Source organism: Falco peregrinus, chromosome 2 (genome assembly GCF_023634155.1).
Source record: "Falco peregrinus isolate bFalPer1 chromosome 2, bFalPer1.pri, whole genome shotgun sequence".
In the NCBI taxonomy this organism is placed as follows: domain Eukaryota; kingdom Metazoa; phylum Chordata; class Aves; order Falconiformes; family Falconidae; genus Falco; species Falco peregrinus.
The window spans coordinates 92852445-92876381 of record NC_073722.1 but is presented as its reverse complement, the minus strand read 5'-3'; the positions used below and the strand labels follow the sequence as shown (position 1 = coordinate 92876381).

At 43.9% G+C, this 23937-nt stretch overlaps 1 protein-coding gene across 14 annotated transcripts in view; it reads right to left on the bottom strand.

Annotated features, from left to right (window-relative positions):
* Window positions 1-2964: 2964 nt before the first annotated feature.
* The window catches only part of MTMR3 (myotubularin related protein 3), an 82874-nt gene continuing 61901 nt past the window's right edge, over window positions 2965-23937 (bottom strand). For 11 of the 14 annotated variants that reach the window (XM_055794582.1, XM_055794581.1, XM_055794584.1 and 8 more), the window contains 11 exons: window positions 23796-23927; window positions 21632-21743; window positions 20296-20491; window positions 18539-18724; window positions 16995-17165; window positions 14755-14900; window positions 12676-14095; window positions 10121-10231; window positions 9513-9601; window positions 7958-7984; window positions 2965-5546 (listed from right to left, as the gene is read on the bottom strand). In XM_055794582.1, coding sequence (XP_055650557.1) covers window positions 5375-5546; window positions 7958-7984; window positions 9513-9601; window positions 10121-10231; window positions 12676-14095; window positions 14755-14900; window positions 16995-17165; window positions 18539-18724; window positions 20296-20491; window positions 21632-21743; window positions 23796-23927 — 2762 coding nt within the window. In that variant the 3' untranslated portion in view covers window positions 2965-5374. The remainder of the gene's footprint in view (window positions 5547-7957; window positions 7985-9512; window positions 9602-10120; window positions 10232-12675; window positions 14096-14754; window positions 14901-16994; window positions 17166-18538; window positions 18725-20295; window positions 20492-21631; window positions 21744-23795; window positions 23928-23937) is intronic. The other 3 variants (XM_055794576.1, XM_055794580.1, XM_055794586.1) reach the window with 3 other exon arrangements.

Below are 23937 nucleotides of genomic sequence, written 5' to 3'. Positions count from 1 at the left end.
TGCTGCTAACAGCTCTCTGCTCTCATAGGTTTGCATGTTTTAAAACATTTAATGTTCTTGAAGTAATTAATCAAGACTTCAGATGTCATTTTAATACAAATTCCACCAAAAAAAAAAAAGTACAATCAAATGCATCACCTGTTGCCACTGCAAGGTAAAAATCATTTAATAACATAACTATGGGAAATTGGTTTAAAAAACATATTTGTTAAATAGTAAGATAAAACTTTAGCAGCATTTAAAAAATTTGAAAGTCTGAAGAATATGGTAATCTTAAATCCCAAAAAGCTACAATCTGAGCTCCAATGCCTGTATTATGTGTGTAAAAGGAAAGGATGGGAATTCATGATTCCTCCGCCCCGGAGATGGCACGTCTGTGTGGTGTTGGGACAGTATGACAGACAACACTCGTACAGACGTGGCTGCATTAAAAGGTCACGTCTCTCTTTCTGCATCCTTGCTCTAGTGCTGGTGGGTTCCCTCTGTAACAAAAAATCGAGCTGAATTGTTAAAAAAGAAACTTCACGCTGCCTGGGCTTGGTCTGGGCTGCCGCCTCGGTGCTGCCCTGCTCGTCCTGCAGCACGTCTCTGCCAGTGAGGTACCGAGCTGCCCCCCGAGCGGCACCTGCCTGTCCCTTGGAGAAAATCCCACCAGGAGCAAAAGCTGTGCCCGGCAGCACCGCGCGAGCAGGGGCTGCATCGCTCACCTTACCTCGTGAAACAAAACCAAGCCTGAACTGCTGCTTTTTAACCAAGCAAGGTAATGCCATGGAGCTCAGGAGCCAGTTCCCAGTGATGGAATCCAGCTGAGGGCAGGTCTAGGGACTATGGGAAAACCTGATCCAGATCCTGCACCCGAGCTGCCCTTCGCTCAGCACCGTCTGAGCGTCTCCTTCCACACAGCCCAGCAAAACGACGTATTTAACTGACTCTGGACTCTTGTTTTCAAAACCTTGGCCGAGTAATTCAGGATCTATTGGAGGGTACGTTACAGACTAACCAGAAAACACTGCACACCCCCCTCCGTTACACGAGCGCCGACTCTGCTCAGCTTTCCCACACGTGGCCACTGCCCTTCGCAGCCTCACACCAGCTCAAAGCCTCTCCCAGCGTGGGCTGTCCCACACCGACAGCCCTTCCCAGGTACTGGAATGGTTCCCGACGCCTTCATCCCCCTCACCACCAAAGAGCCTTTGGGTTTCCCTCCTACATGCGACCACTACCATACCTCACCCGTACAATGACGCTGGGATCAACCAACTGCTCCCAGCTGGCACGATCCCTGCCGCTGCCCGGCTCCTGCCCCGCCTGGGGACCTGGGGACAAGGGGCCTGAGGTTCTCGGAGATTGTCTCGTTTCTCAGCCGCTAATGCTATTTGTAAGGCTCCCAATAAGCCCTGCAAATCGCCTTCGCACGCGACAGCACTGAAGCTGCGTGTTGCGATAGAGCCCTGCTGCCCTTTTGGGCTCCCGTGCTGTCTGACAGCAGTAACAGGAGGAGAGAGGACAGGTTTCCACTAGGGAGGATGGATCACCGGGAAATGAGCTTCTACACGAGCTGGGCACTCCTCCCGCAGACCTGCCAGGACAGCGATGCCCCCTGTGTGAAGCCCCTCTGCACAGGAGATTTAAAAATTTAAACACTCTGTGGGAGTTTAAAAGTTCCCTAACTCCCTCGGGCAGCGGCAGAGGAGACCCGCGGGGTTCAGCTCGGCGTTTCTGGAGCACACAACACCCAAGGAGCGCGGTGCCCCCTGTAACATCTACGGCTGCTGCCCCGCTGCAGAGTAATGAGTTACTCGAAAAGCACTTACAAGTAACTCAAGTATGGAAAGGAGCTACATAAAATCAAATTCTGGTGTATAATGGAAAACCTGCTGTTCCTTTGCACGTTCTTAATAGTGCAAAACATGATATATGCTTTTTTTATTCCTGAAGCTATAAATACCACTGCCTGCTGTGACCACAACTCTGCCCAGAATCTGCAGTTTTGTTTGATTAAATAAATACTGTAAGATTATAAAGCAATTGTGCACAACGCCTTGCGAGTAGAACAGGCCTGTCCCAAAGTAACTCAGAGTTGCTTAAGGAGCTCTTCATTCAGCCCCTCTGAGCGCCGAGGGCAAATCCTCCCTCTTCAACTTCAAATACGTAAGAAAAGAAATAACTGACAGAGTACGAGCTTATGTGACAGGAGCGCATGCAGCCAGGCGCCTGAAACGAGCAAGCCGTCCTAGGAGAACAAGAATAATGGGACCCTTGTGCAAGAGACTTTTGCGGGACAAACAGCAGTTGAGTTTTTCCACCTTCCGGGGAAAGATTGAAAGATACGAAACCTGAGTGAGTTTGGTTTGTTCCCAAAGAGCCACAGCTCCACCATCCAGCATCGAGAATAAGGCAGAAAGTGTGCAAATGAGAACGGAGCCCTGACCTCCCCACCGCGCTGCTGCTGGGCGAGTTGCTGGTGCTTCCTCGCTGCAGGGGAAGGGAGACGCTGGGCTTCCTTTTCCAAACGTCACTGGAAGCAGGGTGGATTCCCTGCCGACCTGGGCTGCTCCTACGTTTGAGCTAATGCCATTGGATCAACGCTTTGAAATGACGGTCAGTTAAGGGGAAAAAGAGAAACGAGGTACCGAGGAAGAGGAGACTCTTCCAGAGCCCTCCAGCCTCAGAAAACCGTGCTGATTGTACTGGCAGGACCTGGTGGTGTGTGTGGTTTGTGTCTTTTCCCCCTCCCTGGGACTCTTGCACCAGGAAAACCAAGCTTAATATTTTTTTCTTCTAAACTTAGGAGCAACAGTTTGCTGTTCCTTGCAAAGACACACAGTGGAAAAGAAAGCAAGAGGAGGCCTGCTGCAGCCTCCTTTTTTCAAAGGCCTTGGTGCTTCTGCTGAACCTCAAAATATATCCCCTACAAAGGACAGGGAAGAAAAATAAAAAATTAGAAAGTGTGTTAGCAAATGCTCCCATGCAAAAGTCTAAACTTTATTCACTTTTATTTATATATTTAACAATTCTAAAGTATTTACTTCTCGCTTTGACAAAAATGAAAAATATAGGAGCACTTTACTCTCTGTAGGAGAGAAGGGTTATATATACAGCTGTGGAGAGATACTGGTTCCTCCTTTACATACAAAGAAAAATAATATTAATAAAAAAAGTGCTTCATCGATCAAAAAAAGACTAAGAGCTGCAAGCATTTATTCACACTGTACATCACAGACCCCAAAAACCCGTATCATAACCTCTTGGCACCTGTCATTAGGAACTGCAGAATCTTAGACTTATTTTTGACTGTCTATTTGCACCACAAACCCACACAACGTTAGTGTGCAGAACTACACCATGTCCCCTAAAGTCAAACCTCTACTCGCCCCCTCCGCGAAGAGCCCGAGACGGGAGCTGCACATCACCCTCCTCCCGCTCCAGCTGTCTCTGCTCCCCACGGAACAGCAATGCCTACGGTTCTATTCCAGATATTCACTGCACTGGTTTAGGAACAAATACTTCTAGATACAACTCAACTGGAGGACCCATCTTTTTTATCTTTGCTCTTCCCTCCTGACGGTTTGGAAACGTTTCAAACCCTGTACCGGGGGAGGTCCCGAGACGCTTCCTTACCGGACCCCCTTCCCATAAGGATGCAGGCTGCTATGCTAAACCAGCCTCCTGGACATTCATTTTTGTCTTGTCAATCTTCAGCTTACGCCGCAGCAGTGTAACGATCCTTGCAAAGGGTGTGGGAAGTTCAAAGTAAAAAATAAAAATACTTTGACATTTTCCCATCGGACCTAACAAATATTCTGAGATATTTTTTTTTTTTTCTCTGTGTGATACTTGCTTTGGATTATGTGATTCTGACATTCCAGGGAAGAGAAGCACCCCTTTCCCAACGTTTCTTAGATTTTGAGCTTCTGTATCTAGGACTCTCAAACACTCCAGCAGGACTCTTGAGAATATCACAAGAGAAGCTGGAACTTTGTCTAGGCAACACACTGGGAAGCAGGATCTATGTTTCTTCCTTGCCAAATTGCACAAAGCAGGCTCTATCGAAAGGAAAAGGGGATGAGTACCTAACACTCATTTAAAAACATCTATTCAAGAGATTCACACTTCAGAGAGGTGACTTTAAAAGCGACTCAGATTGGGACAGAAGGAAGAAGGGGAAGCCACGATGTATTTCAGGTCTTTTATAAAATCCTCTGGCAGGTTTTTCCTGTGGAGTATACTGAATACAGACTGGAAAAGGAAGAGACATCCCAGGAGAGTTACAAGCACCAGTGCACTCCTCACGGCCCGAGCCCAGCGAAAACACCAGCATATCACAGTTGCTCTTTCATTGGTTTGGATAGTCTCATTAAAGTGCGAGTCTGGACAACAGCACGCCAGCCTGTTTGTATGAACCGTGACAAGTGCACTGCTCCAAAAGTAGCTTCGCATTGAGTAAACCATCCTACAGATGGGGCAAGGACAGAAGGTGAAGGTCTTCTACTTTCCCACTCAGTTTAAAATAATGAATTGCATTTACAGAACTTCAGAGAGAGGTGCCAGTGTAAAACCCATCTCAGCTCGGCAGCCTGTTCGATTCCCGCCTCACCTCTCGCTAACAAGCACGCACCTGCCTTAGCCAGCGCTGTCCAGGTGTTCCCGCTCCAAGCCACAGCGGCAGGGGTGGTGGCAACAAAACACGGAGATGGTGTGTGCGAGTACGGAGCCGCTGAGCGTGGAAATCGGGCATTGATTCCCCCTTCACGCAGCGAGGATAACTAAGCCCACTCTAAGAACAGAGAGGGAGAGTGCTCTCTTGGGAAAGAGATTCCCATTTCTTCTAGCAGCAACAGGTTCCCAAACAGCAGTTTCTTGTTTGGAAGTAACAGGAGTGATTGAAAGCACTAGCACTGACGCTACAGGTATTCGCGCTTTGCACACTGGCTGGACTGATTCCCCTCTTCTCTCCTCCACAAAATCATCTGTCTGCAACAGAATTGTCTGTCTGCAACGGTTCAGCAGTGGGACAGTTAAAAACAAAAGGGAAGTCTGGTTCTGGCACCAGCTCCCTTCCCACTTCCACAATCTTCCAGCAAACAAACAAACATATATATTATTATATATATATACACACACACACACACACGCACGCGCATAGACACATACACACAGATAGGACAGAAAGGAAAGGGGGAATAGCTGGAAAAGGTGAATCCCACAATCCAGCGGTACGTCCTTGAGGTCTGTCCCACCAAGCAGTGTTCCATGCCTCAGCCTCCAAAGTGCACCGCTCCCACATCCTCCCAGCCTCAGCCCACCCAGAATCTGCATGTCTGTCGGGGAAGAGGCGGCATGGCTGCTCCCCCGCTGCTTCGAGGCTGGAACTTTAATTTGACGTGGCAGTGATGGGTTTATCCAGTTCGAGATCGAGGCTGGAACTGCTGGGGTGCAAGCTGCTGTAGCACGATTTGCAGACTCTGCTGGGTTCAAAGAGCTGCTGACTAGGAACGGGCACCTTCTGGTTACAGCAACTGGAGCAGAACACGTTTCCACAATTCCTTGCATCGGAAACAGAGGAGAAATGGAAAAGAAAAGATTAGAAGCAGTTCGACAAAGTTATCAGAGTTCTAAAATTATACCATTCACAGTGTTGTGATGGGGTCAGCCCTGGAGACTGCAGCTGCTCCTTCCTAAGCACCAGGATGCGTGCAGAGGCAGCCCTCCAACACCTGCACCCCGTGCTACTCGCTCCTAAAGCTGAAGTGGAGCTCTAGGGAAGGGACACTGGGAAGGAGCATAAAGCAAACTACAGTACAGAACTACAGCTCGTTAAACGTCCCTGCAGCAACAGCTCTTCTGTACAACACTGTCTCGTGTCAAACCGCAGGGAACTTACCCCTCCAGGGAACAGGGGTAAGCTCTCCCCCATGCCCTGCAGAGTTCAGGCACAGTGCTGCTCATCACTGTCACCGCTACCCCGGGGGACACGGCTAAGAGAGGGGCTAAAACAGAGCAAGCAAGGGGCCTTCCTCCGTGAGGCTGTGGGGAGCGTGGTGTTCTGCCCCCTGCTCACATTACTGATCCAGCTCTGTGTTCGAGACAGACCAGATACTGCAGTCCTGGGAGGAGGTAGGAGTCTCTGCTCCTTTACTCTTCCAAAAGCATGTGCTGCTAAGTACCAGCACAGAGACAGTTTCTTCTGTTTCTTTCAAGTGCGCAGCTGGAGGGTTTAAGCATAGGACAGATGAAAAAAAAAAAATCATCAAACCCAGTTTTGGTTGATTGAATCCTCCCACAGCCCCAGCAGCACCGTCCCTTTTGCAGCGGTCCCACGCTTCCGCATAAAGTAAACTGAGTCAACAAGGATCATGCAAAGCCACGAGACGGGCAGCCAGGTATTTCATGCTCAGAAATGACAGCGACGCTGCGGCAGGGTGAGCAGTCTCATACACATTCCTGTCAGATGTCAGCTGGTGGAGGCACGCTGGCGCATGCACCTCACAGGAGGCAGGGACAAAATTTAAATCTTGAAAATAATTACCTTATCTTCTTGCAGCCCCCCTCAAAACCTGCTGCTGCTCAAGCTAGCCTGGTGTGCCCTGTCCTCCAAACTCATCAATTCTTACAAGGAGTTCAGAACAGCACTCCAGGGACCCAAATTTTGCAAGTTTACCTCCATGCCTGACACCCTTTTCATTAACTCTTTGGCATCAGGATTTTCCGCCGTTATTGTGCTGCGCTAGAACAGATTCGCTGCTGCCAAGAGACTGACAGAGAATCCTGCCTACACCCAGCAGCTTTGATTAATCCTTCATTGCCAAGAGATAAGATTTCCAGATGCTGGTCACTGACAGGGAAGGAGTCAGCAGAGAAATCCCATTTCTCACTTCAATGGGCTAATTTTCTCAGCTCCGCCCAGCGGCTCCTGGTCTCACAGCCGTAACCCTAGCACGAGCAGGCTGACAAAGGCTAGCCTTTCTGCAGTGGTTTGGGAGTCTTCTTAAGGGCGCTGTTAGAAATTACTACCAGAAAACCCAGCAGGAGTGAAAACAGTCCTGTGAGGTGTTATACAGAAACATCCTGCAGAAAAGCCGTTCCGACAACCCACAACCCTGCTGCTCAAAGAACAATTATCCAGCAGAAGCTCGCTGTTGATGGATGAGGTCAAAAAAGAGCCAGAGGGATTAAAACAAATATCTGCCTGTTGTAGCTCACCAGCTTCCTAGCATATGCTTGGGTTTTTTTGTTTTTTCCTTCTGTGATAGATAATAGTGTTCTGTAACTCTTTTCCCTCAAGCTTTGGAAAGCTCTGAACAACTCATTCTTTCTATCCTGGTGGTCCTCTGCTTTGCTTGAAAGATTAAAAAGAGATGTTAACAAAAGATGATTTTGCTCATTTGAGGAAGGAGGACTTAAAATCATGCTACCAACAACTCCTCTTCTAAGTCACAGTCGTTTATTCATTTTTATGTGATACTAACCCTCTACCAGCTTTGCATTACCTGCTACTGCCAGCGGTATTTTCAGTCCTTCTAAAATAAGTGGCAGTTTTTTTGTCAACACACTGCATAGCAATATTAGAATTGTTTGATAGCATGTGGAGCTCTCCCAAAAATAAGGCAAAGAATCAAAAATAAACGCATAATAGCTAAACTTGAAGGACAGTCTTTTCGTAGTTAGAAGTGATGCATTCTCTGTTACTCAAACACACGATCTACTGATGGTGAGTGTTAGTGTGATCCACACCCCAGTTTAAGCTACCAAAAGCCAAGTCCTAAATGCTTTTCTGTGAGAAGACAGGCCTGTTTATACGGATCGAAACACCCAGCAGATTGTGCTAGCCACCCACAACTCTCTAGTGATTTCTAGGCAAGTGAAAAACAAAGAGGGGGAACAGACCGAGTTAGTTTGGAGAAGTTACCAAGAAAACGCAGACAGACAACAGACAGAGGCTGTTGTAAATGCTCACCAGATTTGATCAACACGTTCAATGTCCCTGCAAGGAGGGGAAAAAGAGCTCAGAGGGGAACAAGCAAAAGAAGAAAATAGTGGCAATGAAGGAAGCTGGATATTTTGATCCTGCTCAAGGCTTTACACCGTATGGGTTTCGACTCATTTTCATTCTCAGGTAAGATCTTGAGCAGACTGCCAGTGACCAGTGGCGTTTTTTGAAAATATATACTACAAAAATACTTGATGTTCTTGCTGGTTGCCATTCCCTATCGGTCTCTACCATAAACCGAAGCTCACGTGGATGGCCTGGTCAACCCAGGTTAGACATCTGAAAGCTAAAGAAACAAAGACACTAAAGAGAAATTTGCAACCAGACTTGAAACCCTGAGTCAATTTTAACTCCTCACGGTGTTGGGGGTGTCCTGCAGGTACTCATGTGCTAGGACTTTTCCAGAGCCCAAGTCTAGGATAAACATTTGCAGATGCCAAATGTCAGTCAGCCTAGAGAGGCAGGGCTGGACAGGCACACTTCACAACAGGCACCACTGGGAGGACAAAGGAGAACACCACTTTAATTCTTAGAAAACCCTTCAGATGTGTACAACTGTATGCTTTATATTTTTCATCTGGAGCCTTAACACATGCACAAACACAGCGCACATGAAAAAAAAATAATCAAAGCCATTCAACTTCATTCTTCCCCGGGCCTGTTTATCTTTACAAGACGCTAAATGGCGCAAAACATAAAATGGACACAAACCAAGAATAGACGTTTATAATTGTCTACAACTTCAAAAAGCAATGAAGCATCAAAATGTGATAACTGCCATTTAAATGACAGTTCTTGTAATAGTTTTCTCATGTCCAGAAATTAGGAATAGGAGTTTACTTGAAATAGAACTTAGAAATATGAGATTTTCTGCCTTTAACTCGGGTATGATCTAACCAAAAGGCCTCTGCCACCTGTTCTTCATTAAGCCCCTGCTGCCTGCATTATCTGCTGTAGCCTCTGCTGGCAATAGTTCAGCAAAGAATAATCCAGAAAACTTTTATTTTATATAGGTGTCCTTTTAGGTTCTTTTCCAAGAGCAATTCAATGAAAACATGAGAATGGTTAGAGAAGGAAAGCAGCAGATTTACAACCAGTAATGGGAAGAAGATGCTATTCATGTATTTGCAGTTTTGGATTACCGAATGCTAAGATGAGAAACCAGTATTTTTTATTATTTACACCCTCTTAAAAAGCTAAACAGCCAGCTGCCTCCAAATCCACTCTGAGGAAATAGGGCAGGATCTGTTTAGACTGGGGTTGAGCAGATACCAAATTGGGCTTTTTAAATATATACTCTGCATGAACTGGAACCGAACAGGAGAAACTGTTCTGTTCTTCCAAAGCGCTCTGTTCCTTCGGAAGCGTGTGCAGTCCTACTCTAAAACACTTAGTCTGACATCCATCCTTGAGAAAGGAACTGCGTCAGAAGAAAACTCTTTCCTGGTTTAACAGGAGAGGGAACAATTCAAGCCATGAGCGTGCCCTCCTCCCTCCCCTCCTCTGTCGATGCCCAGGTTACCTGCAGTGGTGCTTCCTACTGGCCAGCCAGAACGTACTGTCGCAGCCATAGCAGTGTGCAGCGAGGTGGTCTGGAAGCCATCGTGTCACCTGGGAGAAATAAAAGCTAAATTTGTCAAGGAGAGGGCAATTAGAAACAAACCCACCTCATTTGCACTCACAAATCCAAAGCAAAGCACCACGAGGGAAGTGCTTGTTCTATTTTAAGAGCACAAATGCAGTGTTCACAACTATTGAAGACAAGACGACAGAAACCTCCCCTCTGAGAACACAAACTAAATTCCCCTCAACCTATGTCATCAAGTCCAATTCCCTGGGTTTTTTTTCTGTGCTTTAGAACTATCCACGCCGAGAATATTCACCAAGCATGTGTCCACCTAAGGCTCCTTTAGCTAACCACCCCTTCCACAGCTCCTCAAGGAGTTCATACACAGACAAGCAGAGGGCTCATAGGCACAGGTACTGATATTTAAAGTATGAGACGCAAGTGAAATGCAAGGAAAAGAGTTCACAAGAAGTGGCACATGACCAAAGGCTGTCAGATAATTTCAATTATGAATATCCCATCCTACCAGAAGAATGAGCGATTTACAGGGATTTAGTCTGTACCTCTGTGTCCTGTTTATCCACCTGTTCCCAGCTGGCTTCAGAGAAAATCTCTGTGCTGCAGCGAGACAAGCAGTTCTGATCCAGATTGCTTTCCGAGTCGGGTATAGAAGTCTGTTGGCAAACAAACACAGCTGAACAGAACCTTCCCATATTCCTACCTCCATACAAATAAAAACTGGATAGTCGTGGGGAGGAGTGGAAAGGGTACCTCCTGCTAAGAAAGAGCAGGCTATGTTTGCACTGGAAGGGCGAACGTCTTAGCTGGTCACCTACCTACACTGCACACATGGCAGCAAAGGCAAGAACACCTCTTTGAATGGGACTATAAATGCCACATGTTGAAGCAGTTTGTGCAGTGGTGAACTGCAAAAAAAAACCAACAACAAAAAAAACCCCATGCAAAAAAACCCCTACAGGTCAGTTTTTGACCCTCTGATGATAGGATGATCTGAGGTAGAATGGATTTAAAAATCTGTTTTCTGCTGTGTTAGCACAAAGTTCTGGCAACACTTTGGGTGATCAAACAAAAAAAGCTACTACCTGCGGCTCCAATTTCACAGTCACATTTCCTTTCCAAGATTGTTTCATTTTCAAAACTACTACTAGTAACACATACATCCTTTTGTTGGCAAAAATTCTGGAAAATACAAGCCAAATCACACATGGGGAAACTCAGAATCTGAGCCATATATATTCCATATATAGTTTTTTGGGGAATAATACTTCCTTAATATAGTCTATCCAGGTAGGGTTGTATTTTAACAGATTTAAAACTCAGCCAGCCTTTTAAATACATTAAAAATAACAAGAAAGCTTGGGTTAATGTCTTTTTGTGCCCGAGGAATGGGCATCTCTGGAGCTCTGCAAGAAAACCTGTTACTCCCAAGCTGAGGCACAAACAGAAGGTAGAGAACAGATTCTTGAAAATGGTGAATTTTCTAGAGGCCAGCACGCTCTCGCATCCAGCCCTGCACTGCAGTTTGTGAAGGCCCTTAAAAGAATGGGAGTATAATCAATTAAGCCAACGCACCAAATTGCTCCAAGGAATCCAAGGTTTTGCCCGTGACCCAATTGAAATGACACTGAGCTGAAACGGATGCCCAAAAGGGGCACTTCGTGCTGTCATCTCCAATGTGAATAGCCAAGAAGGCTCTGAGTATTTTTCACAACAAATGTACCTGGGACTATCCAGCACCTCTGCCACTTCTAACCAACATTAAACAAACCAAAGTTGAAAACCTCCTGTACATTTTTTTTTTCAATTTCGCAGGCATATAAAACACGTTATCATGTGCACGTAGGAAAAGGAAAATTTTGATGAGTGTTATGTCAACCTCAGGATTGCTCTGCCCAGCATTCAAACCCACAGGATGATGCAAACTCTGTTTCAGAGATTCTAAGTCTCCTCACCTTCCTTTTCATGTTGCTTTTCTCCTCCTGTGCCTGCCTGCTTCCCCACATAGCTCTCCCCTCATCATTTATTGTACTTCGCCAATAATACTGGGCCATTGAAAACCCCAGTTTTGCAGCAATCCTGCTCAAAGGTCTCTACAGAACTGGGCTCCTGCTCGTTCTCCAAATTAGTGCTACATTCAAGCAACAGTATAAGGCCAGACTGCGTATCTTTTGACTTTTTATTATTAATTATTAGACAAAAGAGGAGGAGAAATTAGGTAAAAAAACAGGTAGGGGAGAAGCAACTTACAAATCCACCCAAGACATACAGAGTCACATAGAAAATCTGCTAGCTATTGAGATCTTGAACTTGGAATGGCATGTATTTCGTTCCCGATTTTAAAATTTCTTTTGCAACCGCAACTACATAGATAATTTCACTGCAGCAGAAATTAGCGTACTGTATTTGAATCACGCCTTAGACTCAAGTCTCTAATGACCTTAAACACTTCCAAGTAAAAGTGCAAAGAGTTTAAAAGCTCCCCTAAATTTCTTCATTTGTTGAGAAAAAACCCTCATTGACATAAGGCTATCACAAAACCTCTTAATTTATTCCAGTTAATGAGCCTTGAGTAGGCCAGCCATCTGAAAAGGGCATGGCTTGAGCTTCATGGTTTTGCACTAACAGAGCAGCCACTGCTGCATCTTACCCTAGGCATACAAAGCACCAAGTGATCAGTCCTATGCTACTGTCCCAATAAATGACCCATTCATATTCTCAGAAAAGTATCTTTGCCTGTTTTACTCTTGTTTTCGTATACAAAATTGCCCTTTTTTTTTTTTTTTAAAACAAGATGTTTAAATATGTGCAGGTATGTGTGAGTATGCTGCGAAACACCCATCTTGAAATAAAACTTTGGTACATGTATAGTCAAACCGGGATACAGTGAAAATTAGTCAACGTTAACTGCCATTTGCCATGTACTCAATCAGTTGTTTTCCCTCTTCAGAATGACCTTAAGAGTTCCATAAAAGCCTGCAAGGCCAAAAAAATAATCACTGCCTCACCGATGAACCAAGAGTTGACAATATGGTGAGATCCAGAACACGACTAACCAGCCCACTGTTGCCAGCAGTGGCCCAATTACCATTTCACTTACCACTTCGTCGCCGTAATCACCATTGAGGCGTAAGGAGCTATTCAGGAACTGGCTCTCCAACCGGCTCTTCAACTCTTGCACTTGCTTCTTCAAGGTCTCCACTTCTTGCTGATGGCCAGTTTCTATCTGGCGCAGGCGCTGCTGGATAACATCAGTGTAGACAGGCATCCCATCGTCATCCAGGTGGCTTCTGGCAGGCTGGTCTGGGCTGCTGGCTGCCTGCTGCTTACCAAGATGACTAAACATCCATTTCTGGTGCAAGCTCCTCAAGTGAAACTGTGCAGAACTACAGCTTGCGGTGGAGACCTGCCGGCTCAGAGAGGCTTTGATGTGACCGTCCTCTCCATTCACACAGTGTCCGTTTGTCGCATGGTATTTCTGGGTGATACCAAACCCTGCAGGCTTCTCTGTCATCTTGTTCTCAGGCTCCAGCTCTCCGTTACACACAATCTCGTCTTTAAGTTCGGCTAAAGGCAAGGCACAAGGGGAAGGCATCGGGATGTGTGTGTTGCTGCTACCAGAAGTCCTATGTACTTTTGTTCCCAGTTTTTGAAGTTCTAGCATGCTCTCCCCCTCTGGCCTATTTTCAATAGTTCGAGAAAGTTCATCAGCACTGTTGTTGATCAGGTAAGGTCTGTGGCAAGGGCCCTTAGGAACGAGCTCTTGCTTTGCTTCATTCTCTGTTAAGGTTTCTGTCGAACTTTCAATGTTGGATGTTCTTGCCTCGTGAGTGATTGTAAGAGGTAACGCAAGGCTGGCCTGTGCTGTGTTGTACAGGCTCTCTGCTTCTCCTTCGAGTTTGCTAACACCTTCTTCCTCCGTATTCTTGTGAGCATCTCTATTTACAAAGCCCTCCAAAGGAACAGTCTGTAGTCCTTTCACCTGAGGTAACTTCTGGATGGTGTTACCGAGATCAGTACGCTCGTCCTGTTGTCCTTTAAGCTCAGAAGCACCTTGTGAAACTGGATGTGGATTGGATGCTGGATTGTTCATTACAATACCTTTATCCGCCTCAGCCTTTTCAGAGAGGTCACTGACATACCCATGTAGACTTTCAGTTCTCTTCTCCTTACCCAGGGCAACCTCATCCCCTTTACCTACTGTCTCTAGGCTACCCTTTAAGTGCTCCTCCAGACCAACATCGTCTTTAGTGGCCTCTTGCAAAATGTTCTCCATCTGTCCCTCTGCCACACCAGCTGCAACAGAGAGTTCTGCTCCAACCGGAGCCCTGCCTTGCTTACTCAGGCTGTCTCCGTCAAACGGATCGTCCCCAGGGTTACCAAGGCTGCTCAGCTCCAGAGACCGACGGTGCTCTTGCCACTTTTCATTGAGGCTGGGGTCACTACTCCGTCGATTGGTTGTAGGCACACTGCTATCACAGGCTGTTGTCAGATTGTCAAACGATCTTGTCTTTGGTAACCTACAAAGGCACAAATAATCAGAATCCAAAGTTGGGGATTTTCAAAAAACATTTAGCCGCTACAGTTTAAAAACTCCCCCCACAATTAGGACAGTAACAATCTGCTAACTAATGGACTTCTGTGAAGTATTATCTAGGAGCACATTTTGACCATCTGTAGTGCAGAGCTGCTTCAGTACTTTCTTTGTTTGCCATCAGGAAAATATGTTCCATCAGACTTCAGACATTCCCAGAATAATCCCTTTACCACAAAGCACAAATGCTTACAGTCTGGTCACACCTCCTAATTAACATCTGCTCAGAATCATCGTACAAAAAAAGCAAAGAAATAGTTATGCAACACAGAAAAAGCACTCAAATTCAAGACAATCAAATGAAACCTTATATTCCACAAGGGTATAAGGAATCCTGCAAGGCTATGCAATACCCAGAGCTTAATTCTATTTGATAATCTTCTGTTATGCTATCACCTCTGAAACATAACACCTTTCAAAACTGAAAGAATGACAGACTGCTTTCGGGTAGGTCAGTCAAACGGTCCCACAAACAAGCCTGTGAAAAATACTTCCCTCCCACCACAAGTATTCTCCTCTTTATATCCCACAATATTCTCTGTTGATCTTACTTTACAGGACGGGATTTCTGGGCTCTAGGCTCACCTGCCCAGAGGCTGATCTTCAGGGCTAGAGCCTGGAACAGGGTATGGGGCACAGGTGTCGTCAGCGGGTGTTGAGGGGGAAGAGCACGGCAGGTAAACAGCACTCCAGAGCATTAAATTACGCACATGGCACACTGGATACAGCACCTGAGAGGGGAGAGCACACAACGTTCAGAAGTGGTAAACTGCTTGCTCCCAGAATGCAGAGAAGTGTGCAGATCTGACTCTGGTAGTTTACTATTCTGGTCTGCAGCCGGGAGGCTTTGCTAGATCTCTAGATAACCCTGAAGGCCAGTGAGCAGCTATGGCATTTTTAATCAGCTACACTAGGATATATAATTAACTTCTCTTTCAGAGACAGGGGCATAACAATGCCGGCTTTCAGCTTCTTACGAATGAATTACTGCAACGCGCTCCGAGTGAATCTACACTTTAATAATGCTTCTGCGCAATTTAAACTGCTGAAGAATTCAGTGGCCCATTGTTAGCACAGAGATTTCCTCGTACTTTGTGATACACCATGCCATATGACAGCAGAACTAAGAACCTCCTTCTGCAGGCTCCAGTTCATCAAAGCTAACCCTATCTTTAATGGAAGCACTTTTATGTTAAAAATTAAGTACATGCAGAAATACTTTTCTGAAGAAGCAGCCTGCTCTTAAAAAGGGATTCCTTGACTCTGGAATATCTTTTCTGTTTCAGTTTAAAAAAAACTTGGGTCATTATCAATTCTACTCTTTTCCCAGGCAAATTCCCTGTGGAAAAGCAGGCAGTGGCAGACAAACAGTCAGGTTTCCCTGCCACTGAGCCGGGGGAGGGCTGTGGGGTGGCTCGGTTTGGCAGATGCTGCTCTTAAAACAGCTACGGTCTTATAACAGATGTGGCTACATCAGAGAGGCACCTTTTAAAGACTGAAGTAAAACCACAAAAATAAGAATACAAGACAGGAAATTGCCAAACTACAGACAAATTATCCTCATTAGCTTAGTACAGTATAGCGTAGTATTTACTGAGAACAGAGGCCAAGGCACTGAGACTGCATCTATACTGCAGGATATAGCATGTGAGGGCAGCCCAAGGACAGAGCCACTACCTGTCCACACAGCCCGCTTTAAGAGTGCTCTCTATGCTGTTCCTGGGCAAACCTGCTGGTATTTTCAGTGAAAACCTAGATGCATCCATAGCTTTAGAAGTCCTCCCAAGCTGTATTTATCTGTAGTGCCTCATGCCTTCAGCTATCACATCCACTCATGATGACAATGTCAGGTTGCAAAGTCTTGAAGGGCTCTCTCTGACGTTGCCTGTCGCAGTGACAAATGGGACCTGCACACAGACTGCACGTCCGGTGTCCAGGGGAGACAGACAGCCACAGAAGGCTGATGTGAATATACAATTAATCTTTTTTATATCAACTATAGACATAAACTCTTCCCTACTAAGCCAGGTTTTGGTTTTACTCTAAGGAACAATTAAGAGCCACATCTATCAATTGCAAAAACACTGCAGAACCTTTACAGTTCGATTTATGATATCTAGTACTTTTATAAACAAAAAGGGGTTTAAATATTTATAAAAGCCATTGCTGCCCTAATCATGGTGACATCTGATAACTGACTGCTCACATGCCCACCATCTGCATCCCTCAATGCCTCACATGACCTGTTATCAAATACACAAAAAAGTAACTGTAAGTCCCTTCCCAGAAGCTTCAGTGAGCTATTATTATGGAAGAGTCAAACTGAAAACGTGAAAAGTATTAAGAGAAATAAAGATATGCTACATAACTTGAGTTCTGTTTAGATTTAAGATTAATATAGACACAGTGTCTAGGTTTGTATGCAGTTTTATGACACTCCACTGACATAGCTTAGTTCTCTAGAAAAGTCTATTTGTCAAACACTGAAATGTTTTCTGTTACAAAAAATAAAGCAAAATATTTAGTTACAGAAAATGCATTTCCAGCATAGAGGAATTTCTGAGGTTGCATTTGACATTCCTCAAATACCAGCAAACTTAATGCAAGGCATAAAACATCAGAGTGTTCAAAGGTAAACATTGATGAGGCGAGCTGAGAACACTTTTCTGGAAATGCCTGGACTGTATTCATGATGACAGCTAAGCCGTTACGATGTCCCACCATTACAAGCCTGGGTATTTTCTAAAGACACACTTTGGAGAACATTGTACCTGGGAGCCCCTAAAGGGACTCGCCCCATGTGGTGGGGAACGCAGGATACATACAGATTCTGACTGGGAGGAGTAGAGCAGGTTTTTGAAGGCTTTGTTTGCTGCCCGCAGCAAAGACCAGACAGAACAGGTCCGTTCCTGAGTGTGTTTTTCTCCTCTCTCTTTCGCATTGTTGCACAGGAATGTACCAAAGAGGCAAGAGTAGGTGTGCTGCACCAATTTCACCTGCAGAGACCGATACAAATATCGTCATATGACAGAAGACATCAGCTTAATGTGAGACCCAACATTCAGGCTTAAGAAGCAATAAATCTTTCCTTCACAGGGCAATACACCCTCTTCCTAAAGGCTGATATACAAATCCACCTGGCATTTTTTGCATACCTCCTTACAAACTAACTGCACAAGAATTCAAGCATAACGGAATCTTTTAAAATCATAACTAAAAAAATTCAGGAAAAACCTGTAATTATAAAGACAAAATATTTGTTCATAATCAAGCACAAAAGTCTTGCTGACTCAAACTCACAGCCCTGTAGGACAGGCAAAGAGGAAAATCACGATTCCTCTGTTCCAAAACATTAATGCAGCACAGAAACTCTGATCATTATTCACTCCATGCTTTGGTCCCAGTCTAACAAAATAGTTTAGTATGAACTTAAAGCATGTAACTCACTTCCACGGGATTATTCAGATGTTCAAGTGAATAAATAAAAAGTACTTCAATACTCTAATAAACTAGGGGATTTACTCTAAAAAGGCCAGAATACTAAAGGTACGTTCAGACACGGCTCTGGTAGGTTAGCAGCGTGCTGTGAAGCCAGTTATAACTTTATGTATCTCATTTCACAACTGAGCTAAGCTAGGACCATACATTTAATCAGTTACATGGCTGAGCTGGCAAGTGTTAATTCAAGTCAACCACAATCAGAAGAACGTGCTTTAAATCTCTTAGTGGATCAGAAACTTCATAAAAGCTTTTATTCTGCAGATTACTAGTCCTGCAGCCAGTGACTGCCACTTTCCCAGAGACCTGCCTTCTGGCCTTGAGAACTGATTTTGAGCATCCTACACAAATTTCTAATAGGACAGCTGTCCTCTTCAAATGAAAATAAACACGGCTCATATATCCTACGTATTTTCAGCAAAGAAACAGAAAAAATGCATGGAAAGCTATAAGGGGCAGGTTGTTTTTAGGAGGAGTCTTCCATGTCAAAACAAGATCAAAGTAGGGGAAGTTTATATTGCCCGTAACTACGTTTTTTCTCATGCTGTGTGGATGCATTATACTGGAGTTACTTCAGCACCTCTTAGGTGAGACTATTAAGTCTGAATCATTTATTTATTTCTTTAAAGTCTAAAAGAAGTCCTTAAGGTCCTGCTTCTGTTTTACAAGTGCACAGACCTCAGGTCCCATAAAGTATACAAGTACTTTTGTCTACTGTATCTGGGCAGTTTTCCTGTTACCTTTATCAGGCTGCAGCATATCAGAGACAGATGGGAAAATCAGAAACCCCTTGAGGCTCTATAGTATGTTAGTACTCGGTACTGGTTTAGAAGTAGTCTATAAAACAGCAATCTCTCAAGCCACAACTCACAAGGAATGCTTCGTTAAACTCGAAAGAGCAAGGGAACTGCCTCTGGAGCTGATGGACGCAGTCCAGCCACTGTAAAAACACTGGGCAGCGCTCATTTAGGTCATCCGAATTCTCACCATGGCCACAGCGATCTGCAAACTTGTGGCCAAAATCCAGCCACTCCGTCTCCACTAGCACCTGGAAACCCTGCAGAAATGAAAGTACAGATGAAAAGTTCCTATTTTAGTTTTGGTCCAGTTTTCTAAGGTGGTTTGAGACTCATGGGAACCACTTTATTACCGTCTCCTCACTCATTCCTATTTCCCTTCAGTGCTGGCGTCATTACTCATCTTTACTGCTTTACCAAATGCCTCTGTGTTCTAAAATGCTGCACAATGAAATTCGGACACATAAATTTCCAACCTACATGGAACAGGAAAGGGAATTAGGCAGGTTAGGTCCTCAGCAACTTGCAAGCAAGATGCCGATATGAGACCTATCTTGGCCAGGCAGGGGCAAGTAGGAATTTCATCTCAATCAAAACCGCCCGGATCATGGTAACCCAGCATTTGGACTGGAGAGGGAATCGTAAAGCCCTCCTTTGAAAATTATGGACGGATATGTCTGCCATAAAAGAAAGCAATTAATCCACAACAGGACATCCATGCTCTGAGAGAGTGCTTGCCTGTGTGTACACCAAGCATAGCCCAGTAACAAGGCTGATTAAAGGCTGACTTGCGTGATTTCTCATGCAAACAAAAGGGCAAAGAACATTTCAAAACAGTGACTAGCAGAGCACCTGAATGCAACACCTCATCTTACAGGACCTAAAAGTCATCACAGGTTAGGAAAGTTTTGATTCTTAGTGGAAGGAGAAATTGTAGAACATACTTAAGTCAATGGCTGTAACTAGAGCAAAAATAACAGCTGAGAGCTGAAAAGCTTGAAACGTCAAATGCTGAAGACTCATTTTCCTAAACATTTCAGCAGTGACAAGAAGGAAGGCAAAGGGTGTGTGCCGGAGAACTCTGCACTTTGAACAGGAATGACTGCACTTTCAGGAGGGACCAGGAAGCAGTCCAGTGCCAAGGACAGCGCAGTATGTTTTGACCTGATGGATGCCAACTTCTAGAACTCATGAAAAAGGATCTGAAAAGTTTCCACAATTTCATCCAAAAGGCATTGCTACAGCTTAAACTTCTGGTCCTCTCCTCATGTGTCTGAGGCTTTAAGCAGCAGTTTACAGCACTGTGTTCAGACATACGCTTCTGTTCTAGACAACAAAGGCATCTTGCATGTGGGGCTGGCAGAAGGAATCCAGCCATCACATATCACAATGCTGAAAAGTCATGGGGGGGGCAGAAATTCAGGCTGAAAACCCAAGAGAAATATAACTAAGTGACAGAGGACAACGAAAATCTGAAACTGGAAAAATATGCAGTTGGGAAATCTAGAAAATAGAAAGGCTTTGTATCAAAAGTTGGCTGCGAAACTGCAATGGTGTAATGGAAACTGCAACATGTAGCACTCTACTACATATTCCTAAGTTAAATATGGGAAGCATACACCATGACTGCAGTTACAGCAAAGGAGGAAAATATAATCTGCTCTTGAGTTACAGCCCATATTTACACCTATATGTAACTGTATCTGCAGACTACTGTTGGTAAACTCCTGGTAGCTTTGGTGCCTTTTCTAGTGGAAAAAAAACTGAAATAACTTATAGGCAGACTTCCTCAGAAAAGGACCCAAACTTGCTAACTACCTCACGCACTAACCTCTGTGGTCCTGTAATACGGATCCAGCAGCAGTTTGGCCAGCGCCACTATCTGGGGGGTTCGGTCCCAGCCATCTGAGCAATGCACCAAGACTGGTCGCTGGTCTCTGTCCACGGCATGAACTACGAGTAGTGCAGATTTCAGAAGCACAGATAAGTGCTGCAGCCATTTGGTACTTTCCAGAGCTGATAACCAACTAGAAGAAAACAAGGGAAGACAGTTTTTGCTCTTTTAAAATGCTTTCAGGTTTGGCTCTTTGAATTTACCAAGTCAAAGCTCCTATTTTAATAAGCTGTGAATGCCATTCCTCAGTATGTGTCTCTTATGCCTTGCTAATACTTCCTCAGATTTGTAAGAAACAAAGCCATGCTGTCCATCTAAGGAACAGCCAGTCTCTGGCAAGCGTTTTGACGCATAAGACTTGCAAAAAGCTTAAATAACATTTTCCCAGACAAGAGCATAACACATCACCAGCAACGGACAATGCAAGCACTACTGGGTAATCATTGCTTGCAGCAGCCTCTACTGTCTCCTGCCCTCTGAGCTGAGGATCCAGAATACTCAGCAGTCCCACCACCGCTGGCGTATCTTGGGACTCTGCCATATGCTTCTGACAGCTCTGTGCTTCAATGAAACACAGAACTTGAGGTGCCTTTGAAATCTCCTGAATCTCAACTATTCCCAGGCTTTACAAGGTGTGCTGTAGGTATCTTAAGAATCTCTGCCCTCTGAAGACCTACATATCCAGTTTAGTAAGGGTGGCCATTCTGGATCTACTTCAAAACCATGAAAGACACTTAGCAGCAAATTCAAAACAGGGAAGTGGTAGGGGAAACAGGACTGGCACAACTACAGCGTCTCACTGAAGACTCAGCCTCAGAAGCCCCTGAGATGACGGGCCACTAGAGGCTAGTTATCCCATAGCATTGGAGGGCAATGAAACATGTCTCCTGAAACGATGCTATGAACGTGTGAAGTACATGGAACACCACTAGAATTTTCTGAAGGAGGGCCAAGCTGTAAAGGTTACAGAAGTGGCAATAACAAGAAAGCTTAAGTGCTGGCTTTGAAGCCCACCGGAAAGTAGTAGCATCTAGTACCGAAACTCAAGGCTACATTATAATCTCAGATTTCATTTTCTAGGTTCACTTCAATGATAATAAACAATGACCAACTTTAGCTCAAATTCCATGGAAATGAAAAAATATAGCTTAGCATTATTACACAGGAAAGTTACCAAGGGAAAACACTGAATTTCAGTTTACAAATCAGCAGCAAAAGAATGCAGTTGCAGAAACATGTAAACAAAGGCAAAAACCACCAAACATCCACTTACTTTCCTGGATCTGGCATTTGCGTGCAGAGCAAACGTAGCGACTGAAAGCTCTTCCGGATAGAATGGATGTTTGCCATCCCCATGAACACTACTTCACAGTTTGGATAATATTCTGCAAGGAAACATCAAAAAAAAAAAAGGGAAGAAACTCAAAACTACACCAAGTTTAAATTCTAAAAGAAGCTTTTTCAAAAAAACAAACCACTGTTGCTGTGGACAGATTAAATAATTTGTTTACGAATATTCTGTAAGAAGAAACTAGTACTTGGGAGTTTGGTAGGTATTCCAGACATTACAACACAGCATAGCAAAACAGGAAAGAGTTAGCAAAGTGTTTGTGTATTTATTTTCAATGTTTCACTTCACATTACAAAAAGCAGAGTACAAACCTATGGGAACAGTGATATTGCTGTGCTCCAAGGTAAAGAATATTTTTAATGAGCAAGAAACATCCTACACGACTGTGAATCTTAAAAATATTTAAATGATAATTTATGGATGTTCTTAAATTTGATGTATCTTTTTATATAAGTTATATATTCTATTCTCTAACCATTCAAAAAGGCTGAAAGGTTACTTCATTCACTGCTTTATTTTGAGTTTTTCTGTTACGAGGAATAAGCACCACATGTGTGAGAAACATTCAAAGCTCAGGAAAACAGAAGACAGAATTACTGAGCCTGCCTTCAGATATTGCTATGGGATGTACTCAAGCAACTCTGCTCTACTGAGGGGGCCTGTATCTGTACGGACAGGGTCTGCTAGTCAGAGGGAGGCATCTAAGAAGATGCAGAAAAATATTAATTCAACTGTCTTTCCTAGATTCAGTTTTCCTCTTTCCTGATGCTTCTGTCTGTACAAAAATGCTGACATGATAGCTAAAATGACCTTTTCTACACAAGAAAAAAAAAAATCAATCAGAATTCAGAATATAGGATACTGAGTGCTCACACAAGAAAATGCAGTAGTCTCTTAAAAGAGCATGTTTTATGTAATTTGATTTCTTAACTGTTATAAGCCCAGCAAATTCTGGCCCAAACCAGAACATCCTGCTAGTGACGGACTATGTAACGCCAGTCAGAAGTGACTGACAGCATCAGACAATTTAGGCATTTTTTGAGGTCTTTTTACTAAATATATGTAATATACAAAATAAATCACAACATAAATGAGATATTTTTATACAGAGAGAATGAAACAAACTTGGCAATACCTGGAGAAAACCTATCAGTAAAAAGGAAGCATTTAATGCAGGTCAAACTTATTGAAGGCGACAAGCTGTTTGGAAATTTTCTACAAAGAATTCAAGAACCAATATATAGGAAGAAAATTGAACTTCCTATATACTCTGCTTTTCTGTTTTGATGTTCTACTCCCTGATGAGTAGTAGTTTTGAGGTTTCAAATGTAAAATTAATCTCTTCTTACTGGTGGCTACATATCAAAGTGCAGCCTATTGCAGCAAAGACTGAAACAAGACTATATGGTCAAAATAGCTTTCATTATCTTACCTATAGTTCTTCTATCTGGTATATTTTTCTAGACTCTCCACCCATGGAATTTTAACAGGCTGCATTCATATCCAATAGTGACCATAAAATAATATCTTGTTTATAATACCAACAATTTACAAGTGCCAAAGAACACAGAAAGTGATAATTACAAATGCAAGATTAATCAGGATTTCAGTTGCTTTGGGTCATCATATAAATGCTGAAAAATGTTTCAGCTTTAGAAAAACTGCTGAAAAGTTGTACTCTGCACAACTATTCTAGATTATTATTATCCTCTACAGTTAGTGGATTTTTACAAGTTTGTTCAGTATTTTTTTAGACATTAGCACACTGGACACCTTTGTCTCGTTCTAGTTTACATATTTGACTCAGCAGGGGAAAGCTAATCAGCATATTCCACACAGTTCAGCATTTACTGAACACTGTTACCAGCTGGTTTTATGCTCTGAGAAACAGACTTAATTAGCTAAACCTGTCCTTTTGAAGGGCTGAGCGATAGCTGCAATGATCCAGAACTTTCATACAGATGAATAGTACTTGCCTCCACGCAGTCTGTTAAATATGCAGTACACAGGAGTGTATCAGTGTAATTATATATTAAGTTAATCAAAAGGATTTGTTCAAATAAGACTGAGAAGATACAGTGCTTACCTGGGCACTCACAGCCTCCACCTTTGGCTCTGTTTGCCACAGCTGCTGCATAAGAACGTGCGTCTAAGATCAAAAGCTTCTGAGGCTGTATGGCCAAACTCTCTGCTCCTGAAGCATTAGAGATTGAGGAATCTGGGGAAGA